This window comes from Callospermophilus lateralis, chromosome 1, assembly GCF_048772815.1.
Source record: "Callospermophilus lateralis isolate mCalLat2 chromosome 1, mCalLat2.hap1, whole genome shotgun sequence".
Lineage (NCBI taxonomy): Eukaryota > Metazoa > Chordata > Mammalia > Rodentia > Sciuridae > Callospermophilus > Callospermophilus lateralis.
Window position 1 is genome coordinate 126,851,936 of NC_135305.1, and position 22,366 is coordinate 126,874,301.

Genomic DNA, 22,366 nt, shown 5'->3' on the forward strand with positions numbered 1-22,366 from the left:
TGTGGCTGGGCCATTGCTGTCCACTCACCTATAGCCTCGGGTCCTTCTTACGGCTCAACAGTTGAGTCTGCTTCCCGCCCCCAGGTTGCCTCCCTCTGGGCTGCCCTTGATTTTCAGTCACAGCTCTCCCTGGAACCAACCCGTTCTGCTCCTTGGGGGTCCCCAGCCCCTGGGGGTTTCAGAGAACATCCATGAGACGTCAGTTGGGCCAAGCCGTGGGCTGGTGGCCTAGCCCTTCTGAGCGGTGCTCTGAGGCGTCTCTCTCCCGCAGTGGAGCTCAAGTTCAACCTGGACCAGTACGTCCACCGGAGGTACCCTGGCCTGGTGAAGGTTGTCCGCAACAGCCGGCGAGAAGGCCTGATCCGTGCGCGGCTGCAGGGCTGGAAGGTGGCCACGGCCCCTGTGGTCGGCTTCTTCGATGCCCACGTGGAGTTCAACACAGGCTGGTAAGGGCCTGCTGGTCACTCTGTGGGCTGGGGGACATGGTATGCATCCCCGTGGGGACTTCAGATAAGGAACAGGCACACCCCAGGCCAGGGCCAGGCTGCTGCATGGCCGTGTAGTCCACAGGCCCAGGACAGTCACCAGAGGTGCTCAGAGAGCCCTAGAGGCCTGGCCACTGTACACAGGAGGGGGTAAGTTCCCATCCTCACGGGAGATCTCAGGTCAAAGGGCCCAACCTGCTTCTCATGCAGGAACGGCCCAGGTTCTGTGAGCGAGCAGAAGGGGGCTGGAGGGGACATCAGGTAGCTGACTAGCGGGAGTCAGGACGGCTTTAGGGGCCTCCACCCACCCGCAGGCCGGGGCTCCTGGGACCAGAGAGGCAGGGCCTGTCCTGGCCCATCCCCCTGAGAGCAGCAGGAGTGCAGGTCTGTGGGCAGGGCACTGGTGGGGACAGGGGCTGCTCGCTTGCCCAGCCCAGAACCCTGGAGAAGCCCAGCATGGTGTCCCTGATCCCTGAGTGACCCACACTGGGGTGGGGGGGCAGGTGGTGACCTCAAATGTTGGTGTGGATGATGAGGGGCATCCACCCACACCTGTAGGACGCCCACCAACAGGCACTTTACCTGGGATCCAGTTCCAGTGACCACCTGCCAAGCACCCCCTCCCCAGTAGCCACTGCCAAAACTGCCAGCAGCTCATCAGCCTCCACCAGCAGCGAGTCAGGCCAGCTCCGGGGGGCAGCTCCCAGCTCAGCAGGCAGGGGCTGCTGACGGGTGCCCCAGGCTGCTCTGCCAGTGGCTCCTGCACAGTGGGATCTCAGACACAGGCCTCATGGGCAGGCGGCGAGGCCCAGGGAAGGCTGCCCCTGCCCTGGAGCTGTTGGCCATGAGCAGCTGGACAGCCTGTGTCCTCCCGCCCTTTCCTCTCTGCCCTCATCACCTGCCACTGGCCCTCTCCCTCCCAGCCTGGGTCGGCTCCCCACCACAGCAGGTAGGTACCAGGGCCCCTGCGGTGCTCCCTCAACTCCCACCTCCTCCATCGTGGCCCAGAGCACCCACACCGAACACCCACTCAAAACCATGGCTCCCAGTTGCCCCCCCTGCTACTCCACCAAGCCCCTCACCTTCTAAGACACTGACGTCCCCTCCCCACTCCACAGGGCCTGTCGTGCAGGTGGGGCACTGCACACTGCTCAGGGCCCTTCAGTGAGTGGCAAGAGGCGTGGATCAGGAGTGTGTCCAGGGTCTAGGGCAGGCATGGCAGGTACGGGGCCTCGGTGCAAAGGGAGGTCCTTCCACAGGTGCAGGGAGCAGGCAAGAGTGGGCCAGGTTGAGGAGCTGAGCCCACAGCGCTCTGATGACAGGAGAGCCATTCAGAGTCACCCCAGGAAGACGATGGGTGGGGCGAGAACAGGCCAGGGCTCACAGGCTCATCCCCCACAGGGCTGAGCCTGCCCTCCTGCGCATCCGTGAGGACCGGAGGCGCATCGTCCTGCCAGCCATCGACAACATCAAGTACAGCACCTTCGAGGTGCAGCAGTACGCCAGCGCCGCCCACGGCTACAACTGGGGGCTCTGGTGCATGTACATCATCCCACCCCAGGACTGGCTGGACCGTGGGGACGAGGCGGCACCCATCAGGTGAGCAGCGGGGAGACCCACCCTAAGGAGCCAGGGCAGAGCCAGGTGGGGCAGGAAGGGAGCAGGGAGGGAGGGGAAGATGAGGGAGGGGAGATGGAGGGGCAGAGGGAGGAGGAGAGAGGGGCAGAGGGAGGGGAGATGGAGGGAGGGGCAGAGGGAGGAGGAGGAGGGAGATGGAGGGAAGAGGAGGAGGGAGATGGAGGGAGGAGGAAGAGGGAGATGGAGGGAGGAGGAAGAGGGAGATGGAGGGAGGAGGAAGAGGGAGATGGAGGGAGGAGGAAGAGGGAGATGGAGGGAGGAGGAGGGAGGGGCAGAGGGAGGAGGAGGAGGGCCACCGAGGGCCCTGGGCAGTACAGGAAGCAGTGGTCATGGGCGTTGGTGGTGTGTGCTGATGACAGACCGCTGTTTAATGGGACCCTGCAGATGGCCCTGCAGGACATCTGTTTCATCTGCATGGTTCCTTGGACTGCAGCGGGACTATAGCCCTACCAGCATGAGCGACCCAGCATTCCCCAGAGGCAGGGTCAGGCTGCTCTAGGCCTCCCCTAGGCCCTACGGAGAGGCAGCTGTCCACAGGGGTGTTGGGGTCCAGGTGGCTTCTGCAGCCTCCACCCTGGCTGGTCCTGCCAAGCTGTGGCTCTGTCTGGAATAGACACTGGGCCTTCAGACTGAACCTCACAGACAGGCAGGCCCCCAGGGCAGAGGGAGCTGGGCCTGTGGGCGGGTGGCCCCTAGGGCAGAGGGAGCTGGGCAGGTTGCACACACCCAGCGCTTCCTTGAACCAGGTCAGTTACAACAGCTGCTGGGGAGAAGGCACACTCCTCCTGACCTGTCCCTCTGTGGTGCATCCCACCTCCTCCTCCTAGGGACCCACCAAGGTTTCCCATGCTCACCTGTAGCATGTGGACCTGTGGACCCCACTGTGCCCAGGCAGTCTCTGCTCACCTTGCCAGGCCTCCCCCAGGGCTAGGATCTCAGGGGGTGGCCAGGACCCCCTACCTCCCCTGTCCCTGCTGACCTAGGCCACTTTGCCATGAGTGGCACCTGACACCATCCTCACATAGGAGGGTCTTGCAGGGGCTGTCTGATGGGGATATTCTGGCCTTCAGATGATGGGAAGCCCAAGCCAGTCTCCTCAGGCCTGGAGGGCATCCATCCTCCATCAACCAAGAGCTGCCAAAGGGCACCCCGATGCTCAGGGGGTCAGGCATTGGGAAATGATCCAACCAGGCTGAGCCACACTTCATGTCCCAATGAGGGGAAAACCACTTCCACTGTGGAGGAAGGTGCTCCAAAGAGCAGGACTAAGGAAGCTCCAGGGCTGGAGCAGGTGCCCAGGGCCCCCCACAGCCCCACCCTTGGGAGCTGGTCCTCAGGGAGAGCCACAGGGGCAGCTGCTAGCCGGGGCAGCTCATGGCAGAGCTTGATCCCAGCATAAATGCCCCTGGGGACCCTGGGGACTCCCTGAAGCAGGGTGGCAGCTTGAGGGTGCTTTTTCTCTTCCAAGACGCACTTGACAATCCTCCTTAGCAGCAAGACAAACATCTTGTGTTCAATTTTATAAACCAGTTTAACACAGGGGACCCAACCTCCCAGTCCTGGGCAGCAGCAGGTCCCAAACTGGTCTCATTTGCGTCACCTGGGGAGCCCTTAAACCCCAAGGATGCAGCCAACCAGAGAACAGGGAAACCTGGCCCCAAGAAGGTGGGCTCTCTGCCATGGCTCCCGGAAGGACACTGACACAGCGGTCCTGGGAAAGGAAGCTGTGCCCTGCCCAGAGCCACCACCTGCCCAGCTGTGCTGAGGGCCAGGGCCCGTGAGGCTTGGCCTCTGGGCAGCACGGGGAGGGCAGCGGCATCAACAGAGCCACACACGCCTGTGGGGAGCCGGTCTGCCCTGTCCAGAGAAAACAGCTCCCAAGGAGCTTGTTCAGGGACGGCCACAGCTGGTCATTCACGAGGGCCTCAGTGGAAGAGATCCCAAGGGCCATGACAAGGTGGGCCCGGTTAGACATCACTGGCTTCATGCTGGAAACACTGTCCACTGCCCACTGACAGGGACCATCCAGCAGCCCCACTGTGCTGCCGCCCCTCTGGGTTCCCCCAAGAGCTGTCCTGGGGGTCTGTGCAGCACAGGGGAGAGCGAGGATCCCCAGGACCCTGGACCTCACTGGTGGACACGCTGGACCAGAGCCATACCGGCCTCACTTAGAGCTGGGACTTCCGCAGCTCTGTCCATCCCACCAAGGCTCTGGTGGCCCTGGTCACCTGCACTGACCCTTAACACTTCACAGGGTGTCTATTGACTCTGATGCACACCTGGTGTCTCCTGAGGGTGGATGACATGGAGAGGTGGTGGAGAGAGGAGTTGGCCAGGCCAGGCCCAGGGAGGGATGTGCCATGAGCAACATGTGCGGAAGGCTCGGGTCTCCATCAGGGGTGGGGCCTGCAGGCCTAGCAGGGGTGGCTGAGCGGCCTCAGCCAAAAGCCAGTCACAGCCTCCAGAGGAAAGAGATCCGGTCACCCGAGTGGCCCTGGTGCTCTGGGAATGGCCATCCCCAGCATCTCTGGCCTGGCTCATCCTTCAACATGACCACGGGCCCAGTCACCCAGAAAGACCCCTTGGCACCCCCCAGGGTGCCTCCCCTAAGGACTGCGAGGAACCAGCCAGGTGGACCTGCTCCCAGGCCAGTGCTGGATGGGCCTATGAGGATGGCTAAGTTCCCACTGTCCCTGAAGGCCAGCAGAAGCGACACTGAAGATCTACGGGCTGCCTCCCGGCACCGTGCACAAGGAGGAACAGGAGGAACCCAGGCTCGGCCTTGGGGGCTATGCACCCCTGAGCACAGGCAGGAAGGCCAGCCTTCCCTTCCTGTGGGGAGGAGCAGGGCTCAGCCAGGAGTCCTGGGTGGAGGCTGGGCCTGCCTGGGCTTGCTCCTGGGGCAGCTGCCTCACGATGCAGAAGCCGGCTGGCTGAGTTCAGGTCCTGCTGGGCTGTCCATAGAGCATGAAGCAGGAAGATCGCTCAGGGCCCAGGCTGGCCTGTGGCACGACTGCAAACCTGAGACCCCAGGACAGTTCCCCAGGGCATCAGGACCCCAGCCCCTCCCTCCAGCTCCAGTCTGAGGTGGCCTTTGGGGTCGGGACCCCGACTTGCCTCTGGGTCTAGCCAGCACCTGTCCCTCAGGAGATGAAGTGGGCCCCCAAGCAACTGCAGGGATGGGCTCTTGGGGCAGGAGCTCAAGGCTGGAGGAGCAAACCCCAGAAGTTAAGGCCAGCCCTACCCGAGAGACACACAGAAACTGTCATATGGATTCTCCCTGGACAGAGGCCTGCAACATGGTGTCCAGGGTCAGCCCCAGCCCGTCCCAACCCCAGCTCCTGCCCAGCACCCGTCCATCTGCCGGCCTCTTGCCTCCTGGCTTAGCTATTGTGACCCCAGCTCTTCCTTCACCCCTCCAAGGGCAGCAACTGCAGAATTGACAGGTCAGGAACCAGGTCATGTCGAAGGGTGCGAAGGGGTGGCTCCCACTGCTCCCTATGTGTGGCCCCAACTGCACAAACACACCTGTGCACACAGCCCGCCCATGCCGCTGACGTCACACTGCGCTGGGTTGACGGCTGGGGCCCCGGAGCTGGAAGATGCGGACCAGGGCCTCTGCTCTGAGGGCCACAACCGCACCCTGCAGTGGACATAGCTTCCCGCTGGTGCGTGTGACCAGGCCCCCTGGGCTCAAGCTGCAAACCTGCAGTCCCCTGACGGCATCCCAAGGGCCCTTCTCCCAGACCAGCAGCTCCACCTCCACCATGAGTCTCACCTATGCCCACCTGGCACCGTGGCCTGCGTGGTTGAGTGGGCAGAAGACCTCACCTCCCCAAAAGCACCAAGTGCTCAGCCTCTGGCAGGTCAGAGGGCACAAGCTGAGGCAGAAAGTGAGCCCATCTGGCCGTACCCAACACTGGGCACCAGCTGACATCCGGCAGGTCCCCTGTAGGTGTAAACAGGTGTGCTCAGGAGGCCTGCAGGAGGGCAGAGAAGACAAACTAGCCCCATGCCCAGGAACTGCGGGTGAGGCCTAAGACATGACCAGGGAGAAGTTAACACTGATGTCCAGCTCTGCATCCCCCATGGCCAGCAAAGGTGAGGCAGACACCGGATTCAAACCAACTGCTCAAAATGAGGGATTCAAGTGGCACTCAGACACGTCTTGATCCAGGAAATCAAGGTGGCCACTCAAACTCTGTTTCTGTACTGGTGGCTCCTTGGCTTTGCCTGATTCTTGGTGGGAAGGCCCATTTTTTATACTCCATTGTATGGACAAAGCACTGCTGGTTCATCCATCACTCATTGATGGGCAACTGGGTTGATTCCACATTCAACATTGAAACAACAGAGCCTGGAGGCTTGTCAGAGGACAGTAGCTGGAGGCCGGGGGCCGGGGGTCAGGCAAGCAGCTGAACCAGCCAGGACCCGGGGGCCACAGCTATGTCCTGCCGTCTCCCTGAATGCCATGGAGCAGCCTAGAGTAGAGGGTGTCCTGTAAAGACCAGGGACTCCCTACCTGGGGACCCCCAACCTTAGAACCCCTCACAGAGTCGGCCCTGCTGTATTCTGTAATCGCAGTGAGAATTTCTCATACACGTAAACCCAGTGCCGGCTGCTTCGGCCCCTGCTGCCTGGTGAGCTCAGTTAACTCTGCAACTCTGAGCAGGAATAAAATCACTGCCTCCAGAAGAGGTTGGGACGCTGCACCGCACCCATTAGCCACCATCCTGGGACTACGGGCACTGGTGGAGGATGGGCCCTGCTCCTGGGCCATGCCCAAGTAAAAGGACAAGTGCTGTGAAATGTCCTGCTGCCTCAGACAGCAGCCCATACAGACGTCAGCTCCAACTTCCCAGCCGATGACAGGAGTCACTTCTAGGTTCTGACCAAGGCCTGTGGTCACCGCTCTGTGGGACAGACTCCGTGCCTCCGGAGGCACGGGGAGGCTCCAGCAGCCTGGGCTTCAGTGTCCTGAGGAGCGGCCTTGGCCATCCCAGCATCGGGAACTGGGCACAGGGGTCACTGCTGCCCTTCTAGCAGCACATCCACAGACGTGGCCCCAGGCTGCCACTTCTAAAATATATGGATGTAAACACATGGATGTAAACATATGGATGTAAGATGAATTATTACAGAAATAACAGCAGTGGTCAGTGAGTCTGTTACCTAGAGCTGTGTCCCCTCCACAACTCCAAGGCGTATCGCTCAGAGTCTGATATCAGCCAGGGTCCATGAAGTTGAGCAGTGCCCGGCGGGCACAACTTCCCGCTGCAGTGCCAAATACCTACACTCAGATAACAGGAGCCACCACAGCAGGTGGGGCGACTTGCTCTGGGTGTTCAAGATGACAGCACAACTCACTGGGCATGTGGAGTATTCTTCAATCCCCCGACTCTGGTCTTTTCACCTGTTGAAGTTACACCAGGGACATTTACGCTCTGCTCTGTACTGGGTGCGCTGCTGGCTCTGGGGGATGCAAGGAGTTACCCTCCCAACTCCGCCTCCCGCCTCAGGGTGCAAGAGCCGGCTATGAGAGGCGGCCAAGGCAGGCTCTGGGGCTGCTGGCCCAGCCAGGGGCCTGCTCATGGCCGACTGCATCTGCAGGACCCCCGCCATGATCGGCTGCTCCTTCGTGGTGGACCGCGAGTACTTCGGAGACATCGGCCTGCTGGACCCGGGCATGGAGGTGTACGGTGCGGAGAACATCGAGCTGGGGATGAGGGTGAGTGGGCGTCGGGTGCGGGGCTCCGCGGGGCATGGCCTGCGGCCTGGCGGGGAGCGGGGACTCAGTGGCGGCCAGGGTGTCGTACTGCGTGCGAGTCCTTCTAGAAAGAGCCGGGGTTTGGCCTGTGCGCACGGTAGTAGAAGACGATGCCGAGGATCTGGTTCGCAGGCTGTTCGCAGAACCTTGGCCGAAAGTTGAGGAGGGTGGTGAAGAGCTGGCCCAGCTCAGAGCCAGGCGCAGCCACAGCCGCAGCCGCAGCCGCAAAGAAACCCGTCCTCAATCAGCCCTGTGCTGGCCTCTGGGGCGGAGACCAGGAGCAGAAGGAAGACGTGCCTGAAGCCTCTTGTGTTGCAGTCTCGGGGAGCCTGGTTGCTTGGGCAGGGCGGGGCGAAGGCGGAGCAGGGAGCGGTGCCTGGGTAGGGCAGAGGCGGGGCCTGGACCGGGGTCCAGTGAGGTACCTCAGGTCGACTTCCAGGTCCAGATGCTCAACCCCTGAGGAGCTGGGTGTGGGCGCAGCCCCACCTGGAGCCTGCCCTGTGGCTGGGCAGGCACCTGTCCTGGGCCCACAGCAGGGAACAGAGAACAGAGGGTGGGACCTGCTTTCCCTGCTGGACTCCAGGGGATAAGGAGGAAGGTTGTGTGGCCAGGGGGGAGGGAGGGACAGGGGTCTGGGGAGGCCTGGCTCAGAGGCAGCTGGTGAGCTGCAGAGGGAGTGGCGGGCACCGAGACCTAGGGAGGCACAGGCTGGTGTGGAGGCTGTGGGTCTGACTGAGAGGCCTCTGACCTCTGCTCCAGAGGATGGGCCTGAGGAGCTCCAGGCAGGGACCCTGGGGGGGGGGGCGGGGATAGGCCTGGGGCCCCAGGGCAGCAGAGAGAAGAATCAGGGAGGGAGGCTGGCCTGGGGAGGAGGCAGAGGACAAGCCTTGCATTCCTGGGCAGGAGGCCAGTGGCATTTGCCAGGGGAGGGGCGTCCAAGGCAGCTGCTCTGAGCTGGACCTGAGCAGTTCTGAAATGGGGAGACCGGGAAGGGCCGTGCACAAGAACTACCCCCCCCCACCCCACCCCCAGTTCCTGGACCTTGAGACCACCTGTGGTTCCCTAAATGGGAGTGGGGATCCGCAGCACCCTAGAGGGACACCGAGGAGGATGGGGCAGGGGCCAGAATCTGCCACAAGTCCCTGTGGAATGCCCCAGGGCCTCCAGGCTCTGCCCAGGGAAGGTGTGCCAGCTGCTGCTAGTGCCAAGGATGTCCCCGGAGAAGCCCTGTGAGTCTGGGCCTTGGCTGGCCTGGGCCTGGGGATGCTGGAGCTCAGACCTTCCCCGAGGACCCAGGGCCACACCACAGTCCCTCCAGCAGGAGCAGGGCAGCCAGGATGATGGACGTTGCTGGTCTCTCCCCAGCCCAGAGATTGGAGCACCTGAGTCGTGGGGACAGCCCTGTCCCAGCTCGCTGAGCCTGAGAGAGAGGCCTCCAGTGCCACAGAGAGCCGTCCCTGAGTCCCCCCACTGTGGGTGGAGCCTCTGACATGGGTAGCACTGTGGAATGTGTGGAGAAGGGTCTATAACAAAGGGAGGCTGAACAGATTCAGTGTCCGGGCCTGCAAACACCACCCACCAGCACAGGAGGAAAGGGGGGCAGAGAAGTAAGCTCCCCCTGCCAGGCGGAGTGGATGCATGGACAGACGGGAGGGGAGCTGATCCCCTGGGCCTCAGGGCCTTGGTACACCGTGTGCTGGAGCTTGCTAACCTACACCAGGGTCACTGACCCGGAGCCGGCTGCTCCTTCTGGCTCCACCAGGGAACGCGCCAGCCAGGGAGACCGTCGGGTTTTCCACTGCAAGTCACAGCAGATGGCACTTCCCAGGGCAGCTGTCATCCACATATGTCCTGTGGCACGGACAGTCCTCCCTCCAGAGGTCAGGTCTGGTCAGCTTCCAAGTACAGTGGACACAAGGCCTGGAGCCCATGCTATCTGTAGAGAACAGTGACGTGGGCTCTCCAGTCCCATGACCACTGTGCCCTCAACAAGAGCTCCCCTCAACCCCCAGGCCCCAGCCAGCCAAAGGATGGAAGCACCTTCCAGATTCCAGCCCCTGTCCCCCCCCAGGCCAGGCATTGTGGAGCAAGAAGAGGTGCCCCCACTGTGCCCTTTTCCCACATGTTACCACGGAACCCAGGATCCTGGTGCAAATAGTCATTTTGTGTGGCGAGTGGGGCTGTTTGTTCTGCAGCAACAGCTCCCACGTGCCTGCTGAACTTCAGCCCTCTGACCTTGAGCCTGTAGTCAGCTCCCCGTGAACCTGCTGACCTTCAGCCCAGAAGCACCCCCCCTCTGCTGACCGAGAGCAGAGGTCCAGAGGCTGTGGGGCCTGGGGGTTGAGGGGAGCTCTTGTTGAGGGCAGAGTGGTCATGGGTGGTCTTCCCCTGGTGTCCAAGAAATAGGACCAGCAAGGCAGGATGAGGAAAAGGAAGGAGAAGAGCAAAGACGTGGGTGGGGCTGGATCCTCCTCGGTGGGCTGCCCAGGCGTGACTTGGATTCCATTCTAATCGCAATGGGGAGACCTGGAGGGTTGCAAGCCAGGGACTGATCTGAGGGTTAGTTAAAAGGGATGCCTGGGCCACTGTGTAGAAAGTGGACGGTAAGCAGAGTCGAGGAGGCCAATAGGGAGCCCACTGAGTACAGAGGATTGGGGTGGAAGCTGCCTCCCTGCAAATCTTCCATGGACACAAGCAGGGCACATGAAGGTCACCTCTCCTAGCCAACAGGAAAGAGCAGAGGCCAACGGCATGAAGAGCCTGACTTTCCAACGTGGAAAGCAGGAGGAAGGTCAGGCAGATGAAAGATGAGGCAGAAGTGTGGTTCAGTGTGGAGTCAGCGTTGGCTGCACAGGAACTGGACTTCTTAAAAATGCCCTTTGTGGTAGGATTCAAACCTAGAGCCATATGGAATAAATCTAGCCCCCAAATTGTGGAATATCTGTACAATGAAAACAGGAAAACATTGCTGGGAGAACTTTCAAAGGACTAAATAGATATACCATGTTCATGGGCTGCAGGATTCATGATGTTAAAATGTCGCATTTCCCCAAAGCCATCCATGGAGCCAACACAGCCCTGATCCAAACCCCAGCAGTCCTTCTTACAGACACTAACAGGCTGATCCTGGAATTCACGTGGAAAGTAAAGGCTGTCCAATGGCCAGCATGCATTTGAGAGAAGAATAAGGGCAAAAGACCAACAGCCTCTTATTCCCAACCCTGAAGAGCCATGGCCCATCAAGTCCAAAACTCCAGTGGGACAGAATAGAAGACCTGGGAGTAAAGCCCGCGGGGATGTGGTCTGCTGGCATGGACCATTCCAATGAGGAAGGTTGACTTCTTAGCAACTGCTTCTGCAATGATGGGTGCCCAGATGGAGAACAGCAGGGAGAATGGAGAGCTGTAAGGACGAGGAGCTGTGGAAAAGAGGGAGGAGGGTGGAGGGGGAGCCCTAAAGGAGAGGAGGGAGGAGGAGGAGCCCTCAAGGAGAGGAGGGAGGAGGGAGGAAGAGGAGCCCTGGAGGAGAGGAGGGAGGAGGTAGGCGGGTGGAGAAAGAGCCCTGGAAGAGAGGAGGGAGGAGCTCTAAAGGAGAGGAGGGAGGAGGGAGGAGGAGCCTTAGAGGAGAGGAGGGAGGAGGAGGAACCCTGGAGGAGAGGAGGGAGGAGGAAGGAGGAGGAGCCTTAGAGGAGAGGAGAGGAGGGAGGAGGAGCCTTAGAGGAGAGTAGGGAAGAGGGAGGAGGAGGAGCCCTGGAGGAGAGGAGGGAGGAGGGAGGAGGAGGAGCCCTGAAGGAGAGTAGGGAGGAGGGCTCTGCTTATCAAGGGACCCAACCCTGGCAGGAGGAAAGAAGGATGAGCAAAGATGGCCTCTATCTAGAGTCACAGGAACCCAGCCCTCCTGGCTGCAATGGGTCCTGGTGCTGCCTCCTCTGCCCTCCAGCTGCATGTGAGGCCAGCAGGGAGTGTGGACCCTGAGCCACCAGGTCACGCTGTCCATGTCCCACCATCCAGCCTCACCCATTTCACCTGATGCCCAAGGCCCTCAGTGTCACCATGGCTAGCTTGAGGGGCTGCCCACCCTGACACAGATTGTGATGACTTCTCCCAGGTCAGCAAATTCCCAAGGAGCCCATCGAGTGGACAAAGCAAGTGCCTGCTAGCATCGTCGTGGGCCCCGTGGGGTGAGGGTCCAAGGCTGTGCTGGACTGGCGCTTCTTGGGTGTATATTTGGGGTTTGGGGGCTTCCTTCCTTCAGCATTCTATTTTGCCTATGGGGCTTCTACTCACAGAGAAGAGTATTCAGGACTGGGATTTAAGTTTTCACTTAGAGTCGATTAAAGTCACCGCCTTCAAAACCTGCTTACTGTTAAGTTGAGTGATCACATTATGTTTGTGAATCCAGCGAAGCAGTCCACCACCCCCGTCTGATGAACTCGGGGAGTCCCTCAGACGTCACTAAGCACCCTGCCGCAGCCTGAGGGTGGTTGAATTCCTGTGAACTTTTTACAAGTGACCCTTACAAATGAAACATACTTTCCTTTCTTTCTAAGACTTCGGAGTGCCTGAAAATTACCTTGCAGCGAATCTCAGGGCCCTTGGGCCTCTCAGGACCATCTGCACGTGCATTAAGTTCTCCAGCACTGTTCAGTGTTAAGTCACAAAGCTAGACTCCTCCTCAACTGCATTGTAAAAACTGAACCAGGGGCTTCATCTGGCAGATTCTTTGAAGCATCAACTTTCCTTGGCAGTTCTGATGTGAGGCAGGAGAAAAGAGGGGAGGATACCGGGTAGCTGGAGTGGACTCTGAGGGTCAGGATGGGGTTTGGGTGGGGCCGTGTGAACAGGATGAAAAATGGAAGGAAACTGCGACTCAGACAGAGACCTGCGTGTGTCAGGAGGACAGTCAATGAATGGGACCCGGCTCTGCTTCCCTGAGGGCTGCATGTGTGAAACCTCAGGAGCTGAGTTTGGGGGAAGGGGCTCCCTCTTCTGTTTGAATGGGAAGCTGGGGTGGGGCAAGGACAGGCACTGGCCTCCTGGTGTTGCCACGTAGGTGTGAGGGAGGGGAATGGGAGACCTAAGAGGAGGCCTCCTGTTGTCGCAGAGCCAGTAAAGCCTGAGGTGCACAGAGACAGACACTTTCTCCCTCCTCCCTGACTGCTCTGGCTCTGGCCAAGGAATATTGGTGGGAATGCTGGGCTGTCTAGAGACCTGGCCAATTCTGCAGGGTGGAGAGACAGGAAGCAGGGGAACCTCAGCAAAAAGGAACTCTCCTGATCCTCCAGGCAGACTAGCCACTGTGGGTTCTGTGAGCACTGGAATGACCAGGAGCCCTGCAGAGGGAGGGATCCTGTAGTGAGGGAGTCCTGCAGTGGGGTGATCTTGCAGTGAGGGGATCCTGCAGTGGGGGATCCTATAGTTATGGGATCCTGCAGGGGGAATCCTATAATGAAGGGGTCCTGCAGCAAGAAGATCTTGCAGTGGGGTGGGTCCTACAGTGAGGGGGACCTGCACTGGGATGGGTCCTACAGTGAGGGAATCCTGCAGTGGGGTGGGTCCTATAGTGAGATGGGGTCCTTCAGTGGGGTGGGTCCTATAGTGAGGGGATCCTGCAGTGGAGTGGGTCCTATAGTGAGGGGATCCTGCAGTTGGGTGGGTCCTATAGTGAGGGGTCCTGCAGAGGGGTAGATCCTATAGTGTGGGGATCCTGCAGTGGGGTGGGTCCTACAGTGAGGAGATCCTGCAGTGGGTAGGTCCTATAGTGAAGGGATCCTGCAATGGGGTGGGTCCAATAGTGAGGGAATCCTGCAGTAGGGTGGATCCTATAGTGATGAGATCCTACAGTGAGGAGATCCTGCAGTGTGGTTGGTCCTATACTGAGGGGATCCTGCAGTTGGTGGGTCCTATGTGATGGGATCCTGCAGTGGAGTGGATCCTATAGTGAGGGGATCTGCAGTGGGGTGGATCCTATAGTGAGTGGATCCTGCAGTGGGGTGGATGCTACAGTGAGGGGATCCTGCAGTGGAGTGGATCCTAGAGTAGGGGATCTTGCAGTGCAGTGAGTCCTAAAGTGAGGGGATCCTGCAGTGGGATGGGTCCTATAATGAGGGGATCCTGCCATGGGGTGGGTCCTATAGTGAGGGGAAACTGCAGTGGGGTGGATCCTATAGTGAGGGGGATAATGCAGTGGGGTGGATCCTACAGTGAGGGGATCCTGCAGTGGGATGGGTCCTACAATGAGGGGATCCTGCAATGTGGTGGGTCCTATACTGAGGGGATCCTGCAGTGGTGTGGGTCCTATACTGAGGGGATCCTGCATTGGGAGGGTCACATCATGAGGGGGGTCATTTAGTAGGGTGAATCCTATAGTGAGGGGGATCCTGCAGTGGGCTGGGTCCCACAGTAAGGGGATCCTGCAGTGGGGTGGGCCCTACAGAGAGGAGATCCTGCATTGGAGTGGGTCCTATAGTGAAGGGATCCTGCAGTGGGATGGGTCCTATAGTGAAGTGATCCTGCAGTGGGGTGGGTCCTACAGTGAGGGGATCTTGCAGTGGGTGGGTCCTACAGTGAGGAAATCCTGCAGTGGGGTGGGTCCTACAGTGAGGGGATCCTGCAGTGTGGTTGGTCCTATACTGAGGGGATCCTGCAGTTGGTGGGTCCTATGTGATGGGATCTTGCAGTGGAGTGGATCCTATAGTGAGTGGATCCTGCAGTGGGGTGGATCCTATAGTGAGTGGATCCTGCAGTGGGGTGGGTCCTATAGTGAGGGGACCCTGCAGTGGGTTGGGTCCTATAGTGAAGTGTCCTGCATTGGGATGGATCCTATAGTGAGGGGATCCTGCAGTGGGGTAGGTCCTATAGTGAGGGGATCCTGCAGTGGGGTGCATCCTATAGTGAGGGGATACTGCAGTGTGGGGTGGATTCTATAGTGAGGGGGATCCTGCAGTGGAGTGGGTCCTACAATGAAGGGATCCTGAAGTGGGGTTGGTCCTATAGTGAGGGGGATCCTGCAGTGGTGTGGGTCCTATAGTGAGGGGATCCTGCTTTGGGAGGGTCATATAGTGAGTGGATCCTTCAGTGGGGTGAATTCTATAGTGAGGGGGATCCTGCAGTAGGATGGATCCTATAGTGAGGGGATCCTGCAGTGGGGTAGGTCCTATGATGAGGGGATCCTGCAGTGGGGTGGGTCCTATAGTGAGGGATCCTACAGTGGGGTGGGTCCTGTAGTAAGGGGATCCTGCATTGGTGTGGGTCCTATAGTGAGGGTACCCTTCAATGGGAGGGTCATATAGTGAGGGGGTCCTTCAGTGGGGTGAATACTATAGTGAGGGGGATCCTGCAGTGGCCTGGGTCCCACAGTGAAGGGATCCTGCAGTGGAGTGGGTCATATAGTGAGGGGATCCTGCAGTGGGATGGGTCATATAGTGAGGGGATCCTGCATTGGGGTGCATCCTGTAGTGAGGGGATACTGCAGTGGGGTGGATCCTATAGTGAGGGGGAACCTGCAGTGAAGTGGGTCCTACAGTGAAGGGATCCTGAAGTGGGGTGGGTCCTATAGTGAGGGGGATCCTGCAGTGGTGTGGGTCCTATAGTGAGGGGATCCTGCTTTGGGAGGGTCATATAGTGAGTGGATCCTTCAGTGGGGTGAATTCTATAGTGAGGGGGATCCTGCAGTAGGGTGGATCCTATAGTGAGGGAATCCTGCAGTGGGGTGGATCCTATAGTGGGGGGATCCTGCAGTGGGGTGGGTCCTATAGTGAGGGGATCCTGCATTGAGAGGGTTATATAGTTAGGGGGTCCTTAAGTGAGGTGAATCCTATAGTGAGGGGGATCCTGCAGTGGCTTGGGTCTCTCAGTGAGAGGATCCTGCAGTGTGGTGGGTCGCACAGTGAGGAGATCCTGCAGTGGGGTGGGTCCTACAGTGAGGGGATCCTGCAGTGGGGTGGGTCCTACAGTGAGGGGATCCTGCAGTGGCGTAAGTCCTATAGTGAGGGGATCCTACAATGGGGTGGGTCCTATAGTGAGGGGATCCTGCAGTGGGGTGTGTCCTATATGAGGGGATCCTGCAGTGGGGTGGGTCCTATAGTGAGGGGATCCTGCAGTGGGTGGTTCCTATAGTGAGGGCATCCTGCAGTGGGTGGTTCCTATAGTGAGGGGAACCTGCTGTGGGGTGGGTCCTATTGTGAGAGGATCCTGAAGTGGGGTGGGTCTTATATGAGGGGATCCTGCAGTGGTGTGGGTCCTATAGTGAGGGGATCCTGCAGTGGAGTGGATCCTATAGTGAGAGGAATCTGCAGTGGGGTGGGTCCTATAGTGAGAGGGTCCTTCAGTGGGGTGGGTCCTATAGTGAGGGGATCTTGCAGTGGTGTGGGTCCTATAGTGAGTGGATCATGAAGTAGGGTAGATCCTATAGTGAGGTGATCTTGCAGTGGGGTGGATACTACAGTGTGGGGATCCTGCATTGGGGTGGGTCCTATAGTGAGGGGATCCTGCATTGGGGTGGGTCCCCAGACCCTCTGCTCCTTTAGCATGCATTCGTCTTCTTTTTTATATATATATTTATTTTTTAGTTCTAGGTGGACACAATATCTTTTATTTTACATTTGTGTTGTGTTGAGGATCGAACCCAGTGCCTTGGAGCACGTAGTCTTCTAACAGGGCTGGGATTTATCTCCGTGAGCTCCCTGGGTGTGCCTGTTCTCCACAGCATGTTGTTTAATATTAAACAGCTGATTTAAGACGCTCCTGTCGGGTCCTGCTGTACAGTTGTTCTATAAATTTCCTGAGGACCGCAGCTCTCTGCACATTAGCAGGGCTGGCTAGGGACAGTGCAGCTGTGTCCCTGACCTGATCCTCCCTGACCTTCCAGGTTGTCCCTGCTCTGCACGCTGGGTCTGAGAATGGCTGTGCTGCCCTGGCTGTGGGGACTGTCACGGCTACTTTATACACAAATCCGGCCGTGACCCTGGGGCTGAAATCAGTGCTGGGGAGAGGCTGACCTTCACTCAGATCAAAGGCCTGTCATACTTGAGCTGAGCACTGGGGGTCCTCTTGGCTTTGTCCTGAGGGGCAGTGGGCAGTCTGGCCTGGTGACCCTGGTGGTGGCTGCAGCAGGGGACAGGGCTGTGTCTCCCCAGCCCCCACCTGCTGTGGTGGCCCCAGAGGAAGTGTGGGAATGGGACCCAATTTTTCCCCATCCTTGGGGGCCTCTGGAGGGTGCCAGTCCTGATTTGCCTCTTGCTGTTGATTTTGGGGCAACTTGTGGAAACCGCGTCCCTCCAACATCAGGCAAGGCAGCAGCATGACGTGGGATGCATGGGATTGTGGGGCTCTGGACAAACACTGCCCACTCCCTTCCTGTCCACCTCCTGGCCTTGCCAGCTCTGCGACTTCAGAGACCAGCTGCTGAGACGGTGCATCCCATGCCTGAGGGGCAGCGGCCTGGCGGGCCCAGCCGGGGTTCTGCGGCTCTGCGTGGTGGGGCTGGAATGGGCACAGGGCCAGGATGGCAGCATGCACTCTTCGTGCCTGGCAGGGGTGGTGGACACCTGGCTCTGCTGGCTCCCAGGGAGAGCCTTCCAGGAGAGCAGGTGGCTGAGCCCCCAATCAATTCCACGTGGTTCTGCTGGGTCCCTCCAGCTTGCAGGGTGTCTGCTGCCCAATCCTACAGGCCTCGCTCAATGTCACCCCAGCCACCACAGCGCCAGGTCCCTGTCCTGGCTCCTCTTCCTGTGCAGGGCTCTGCTCCATGTCCTCTGCCCTGTCAGATGTGCCACAGAAGCCAGGGGCTCTGGGGGTCGTGGGCCACCTCCCCAGGCCCCTCAGAAGCTGGGCTCTGGGGGTCGTGGGCCACCTCCCCAGGCCCCTCAGAAGCCGGGCTCTGGGGGTCATGGGCCACCTCCCCAGGCCCCTCAGAAGCCGGGCTCTGGGGGTCATGGGCCACTTCCCCAGGCCCCACAGAAGCTGGGCTCTGGGGGTCGTGGGCCACCTCCCCAGGCCCCTCAGAAGTGGGCACTCTGCCTGGCACCACATCCCAGGGCAGGCCTGTGGCTTGCCTGGTGGGGCTTGTTTGTGCCTGTGGAGCTGGTAGCCCTGGGAAGCACCCTGGGATTGGCAGTTTGGGTGGGGGCAATGGGCTTGGTCCCCTGGGCACCAGGCAACTCCTGGATAGCCACCTGCAGAGGCAGCTGAAAGGCCACCAGAATAAGTGGGGACGGTGGCAACCGATGCGGGCTCTCAGCCAGCCTCCCTCCCCTTGGGTTCAGGTGCCCTCTGGGCCTGACTGGACCTCGCCCTGGACCCTGCCCTGCCCAATACCGCACCACGGCCCCACTGTGTCCCCACATGCTCCTCTGCCATCAAAACCTCACGAGTTTCCTGTTTTCACGGTCCATGTCCCCTCCCTGCCACGTGTCCCTGGGGCCTGCCATGGTGCCCAGCACAGTTCATGAATGAAGGAGCCTCTGAGAGGGGCTCCCTGCAGAGCGCGAAGTACTGAGTGCGAGGTCCAAGCTCAGGGCGGGAGGCTGGGAGGAGCTTGTGTCCTTCCTGAGTCCCTTGGCCTCTGTGTGCTGGGCGTGTGGGCATCAGGTCCAGAAAGGACAGCAGAGGGAAAGCCCCGGCCATGCTCCTGTGATGGGCTCACATGGAGGCCGCAATGTTCCCCCCAGGGCGGTGACGTGTGGCCAAGGCCGAGGGCAGACTGGCCAAGACCCAGACTCCGGCCGGGGAACAGCACATGCTGAGGCCCCCAGCCCCTTTCGCCTGTTGGACCCTCCAGGCTGTGCCCTGCCCCCCCCCACTGGCCGCTGCTCCCGGCCTGTTCTAAGAGGGCGCCCATGAAGCCTTTCAGATCCATTTAGCCTAATTAGAGTGATTCTGTGGTCTCAGGGCCAATTTACATCCCTGTGGCTGCAGGAAGGCCAGCTGAGTCCCCTAATGAGGAAAGTCCTTGAGCCAATTAGGGGGAGTGGCTCTGCCCTGTCCGTTAGGTTTAATAAAGGTCAAGACAAAATCCAGTGCTGAGCCCAGCCGGGGTGGTGGTCCACCGAGCAGAGTTTGACTCACCTGCTTTTCTGCTGTGAAGGTTGGGGTCTGCTTGGGGTGATGGACGAACCGTCCCCCACCCTAAGGGCCACTGCTGGCCCCAAGATGCCCCTGGGGGCGGAGGGCTTTATTAGTCTTGGGCCAGTTTTTCCTACTCTCCCAAGAGGGGAGGTATGTGAGGTCCTGGCAGCAAGGACAGCCTCCCCAAGGTACAGTGGTGTCCTCCACTGGGGGGCTCCAGGGGGCCCCAGAAGGGGGTTTCTCTCTGCCTGGGTCCAGGCTGAAGGGAAAGGATGGGGGTGCTGGGCCTGTGTCTGCTCTGAGAGCCACTTCAAGAGGCCCAGGGTTGGTGCCTGAGGTAATGCAGGTCCTGATGGGGGAGGATGCAGCCCCACCAGCCAGCTCTGCTCAGAAGTCCACTGCAGACCCTGGACCTTCAAAGACCCCAGACCTGCATCTAGAGCCTGCCTCCACTGGTCAGCCTGCAGTCCAACCCTCCCTGCCTCGGTTTTCCCTCCTGTCATGTATGGGACTGATCTGCAGGCATCCAAGGAGCCAGTGCTGTGGGGGTCCTTGGGTCTCAACACGCAGCGGGTGTCCTCCGTGGGCAGGTTCCCTGGACACCTGCTCTCGCACCGGAGGAATGCATCTTCATGGAGATGCTGTCCTGTGGGCGGCGGGACCCTCCACATAGCCCTGTCGAACGTTGGCTGGGTGCACAGGCGCGGCTGTGGCTCCTTGGGCCTCATGTCCCCTGGAGCCTGGGAACTGAGGCCCTGGCTCCAGCCACACAGGGTGACTGTCTTTCTGATCCGACTGTTTCTGGTCAGCTACCTCTTGACCTCAGGGTCCTCTGGCTGAGTATGCTTTGCCTCCCGCCCTCCACCTGTCAGGCAGTGTCTCAAGGCCTTTCTCCGTTGTCACCTGGGGTCCTTATCCGCCCGTGGTGCTGGCTCTGCTGGGATGAAATTCCTTGGGTTGGCTGGAGGCCCCAAAAAGATACACACAGGAGCCTGTGCTGTGACCTTTGAGGTCTTTGCAGAGGTGACCAGGGAAGGCTCTTGAGGCCCTCCAAGTCTGAGGTGGGTCAAATCCAATGACAGATGTCACAAAAAATGACAGACCACCAGGAATGGGCCACACCTGTGATCCCAGAGGTCCAGGAGGCCGAGGCGGGAGGATCGCAGGTTCTGGGCCAGCCTGGGCAACGTAGCCAGATCTGGTCTCAAAAAAATAAAATAAAATAAAAGTGCCAGGGGTCAGCAGTGGAGCCTCTGAGTTCTGTCCCCAATACCAGAGAACAGGGTGGGGGCTGGGGATGTGGCTAGTGGTAAAGCACTCGCCTGGCCTGTGTGAGGCTCTGGGTTAGGTCCCAGTATTGAGGGGAAAGGTGGACATTTGAGACTCAGATATAGAGAGGGTCTGAGACTGTGAGGCCTGGGCCAGGTCCCAGTTCGCTCTGTGAGTTCTAGGAAGCTTTTTCATCACTATGACCAAGAGATCCCACAAGAGTGACACAGATGAGAAGTTTATTTGGGGCTCACGGTTCCAGAGGTTCAGTCCCTGGATGGCCAACTCCATAGCTCAGGCCCTGGGGTGAGGCAATGCGTCATGGTGGATGAGTGGCAGAGAGTAGCTCAGGACACACACCGTGGGACAGAGATGTGGGGTAGTGTGTCAGGACCAGGTTGCAATCTCTGCAGAATCAGAGGAAGGGGACACCGATGCAGACAGTGATGAACCAGGATGTGGGTGTCACAGGGATTGGCCCACAGTGTGGACGCTCAGGGGTCCCCAGGCCAACAGCTGGCAGGTGGAAGCCCCAGGAGGGCTGGTGGAGTGAGCTCAGTCTGAGTCCAGTCTGAAGGCAAGGGACAGCACAGTCCAGTCCTCAGGACACAAGCCAACAGCGACTGCCGCCCCTCAACCTCTGTGTCCTCCTGGGGATCCCCAGGCCCAGGCTACATAGTGACATGCTGCTCTCAGCAGAAGCCCCCAGAGAGCTCAATCAGGCACCTCAGCACCGGGGGCCCAGTGCAGGTGACACCAGCTGGCTGGCACAGCATGAACATCATGGGAGGGACTCACGTGGAGCCTCAGGGGGACAAAGACAGTTGAAGGTTGCAGCCCAGAGTGAGCCCGTATGAGGGAATAACAAGGCAAAGGGCATTCCACCCTGGGTGTGAGACCGCAGGTGTCTCTAGGCAGAGGAAGCAAGGGTGTGGATGATTCCGACCTGGGGCAGTGCTGACCTGGTCAGTGCTGACCTGGGTGCCAGTGCCTGCATCTGCACAGCTGGTGGCTCTTTCTAAGAGGCTCACAGGGTCATTCTGGTTGCCTGGGGTGGGCAGGCAGAGGTGCTACGGGGGTCCCCTGCACAGGGCACAGAATGGAGTGGGAGAGGCCACCAGAAAAGGGGACAGTAATGTTGGGGTGAGTGGAATACAAAAAGGCAATTGGAGACTATGCAGAGAAGTCCGATTGGGTGGGACGCCTGAGGGGTGCAGCCTCACCCAGGCCTATGTGGGTGGACCACTGTCCGTGGTTGTCCCTTGGGCACCTTCCCCTGAAACCAGTTATGGTCAAGCCCCTGGGGACCCGGGGCCCAGTGCAGGCGCCTCCGTGGTGTGCCCTGTGGTGACAGAGGACTGGGGACGGGGTCCCCGCCCAGGTGTGGCAGTGTGGCGGCAGCATGGAGGTGCTGCCCTGCTCCCGCGTGGCCCACATCGAGCGCACCAAGAAGCCCTACAACAACGACATCGACTACTACGCCAAGCGCAACGCACTGCGGGCCGCCGAGGTGTGGATGGACGAGTTCAAGTCCCACGTGTACATGGCCTGGAACATCCCCATGACCGTGAGCCCGGGCGGGGGGTAGCGGGCCTCGTGGGACTCCTCAGGGCCCTGTCCCCATCAGAGCAGGGCCAGTGGGGGTCGTGGGCATCCTGCGGCCACCCTGGGCAGGGAGGGGACTTTGGCAAAGGGCTTCATCCTCACTGGCCCAGGTCTAGGTAGAGAGTGGTCCCAGGGCCCCCTGATGTAGAAAGTCCAATGTGACCATGTCCCTCCAGGTTGGGAAGGGCAGGACGTAGGCAGAGCAGGGGGCTGGCCTCCTGGGCCCCAGCCCCTCCACAGGAGGCGGCTCAGTCCTACGAGGGTGGGATGTGTCTTGGGTTCACCCTCGGCTTACAAGGGTGCGAGGACTGTGGCCCCAGGAGGGCAGGGACTGTCCCAAGACCACCCACAAAATGTCAGACTCAGCTCCAGCATCCTGGCTGAGTCCACCCTCACCCCAACATGCTGGCCCAGATGGGGCCCTGGGGGCAGAGCTCCCCCAAGCCCACCCCACCTTCCTGAGGGCCACTCCCTGCACAGAGCATGGGCCCCATGGCACCTCAGGTCCTTGGCAACAGGAGGATGCCCAAGCTGGG

The 22,366-nt window shown here is 59.9% G+C and overlaps 1 protein-coding gene across 2 annotated transcripts in view; it reads left to right on the forward strand.

The window, feature by feature from the left end:
- Positions 1 to 22,366, forward strand: part of Galnt9 (polypeptide N-acetylgalactosaminyltransferase 9) — a 61,734-nt gene that overhangs the window by 32,033 nt on the left and 7,335 nt on the right. The window contains exons 4-7 of one of the 2 annotated variants that reach the window (XM_076866230.1): positions 272 to 446; positions 1,887 to 2,084; positions 7,734 to 7,866; positions 21,580 to 21,792. In XM_076866230.1, the coding sequence (XP_076722345.1) occupies positions 272 to 446; positions 1,887 to 2,084; positions 7,734 to 7,866; positions 21,580 to 21,792 (719 nt within the window). The remainder of the gene's footprint in view (positions 1 to 271; positions 447 to 1,886; positions 2,085 to 7,733; positions 7,867 to 21,579; positions 21,793 to 22,366) is intronic. The other variant, XM_076866241.1, reaches the window with a different exon arrangement.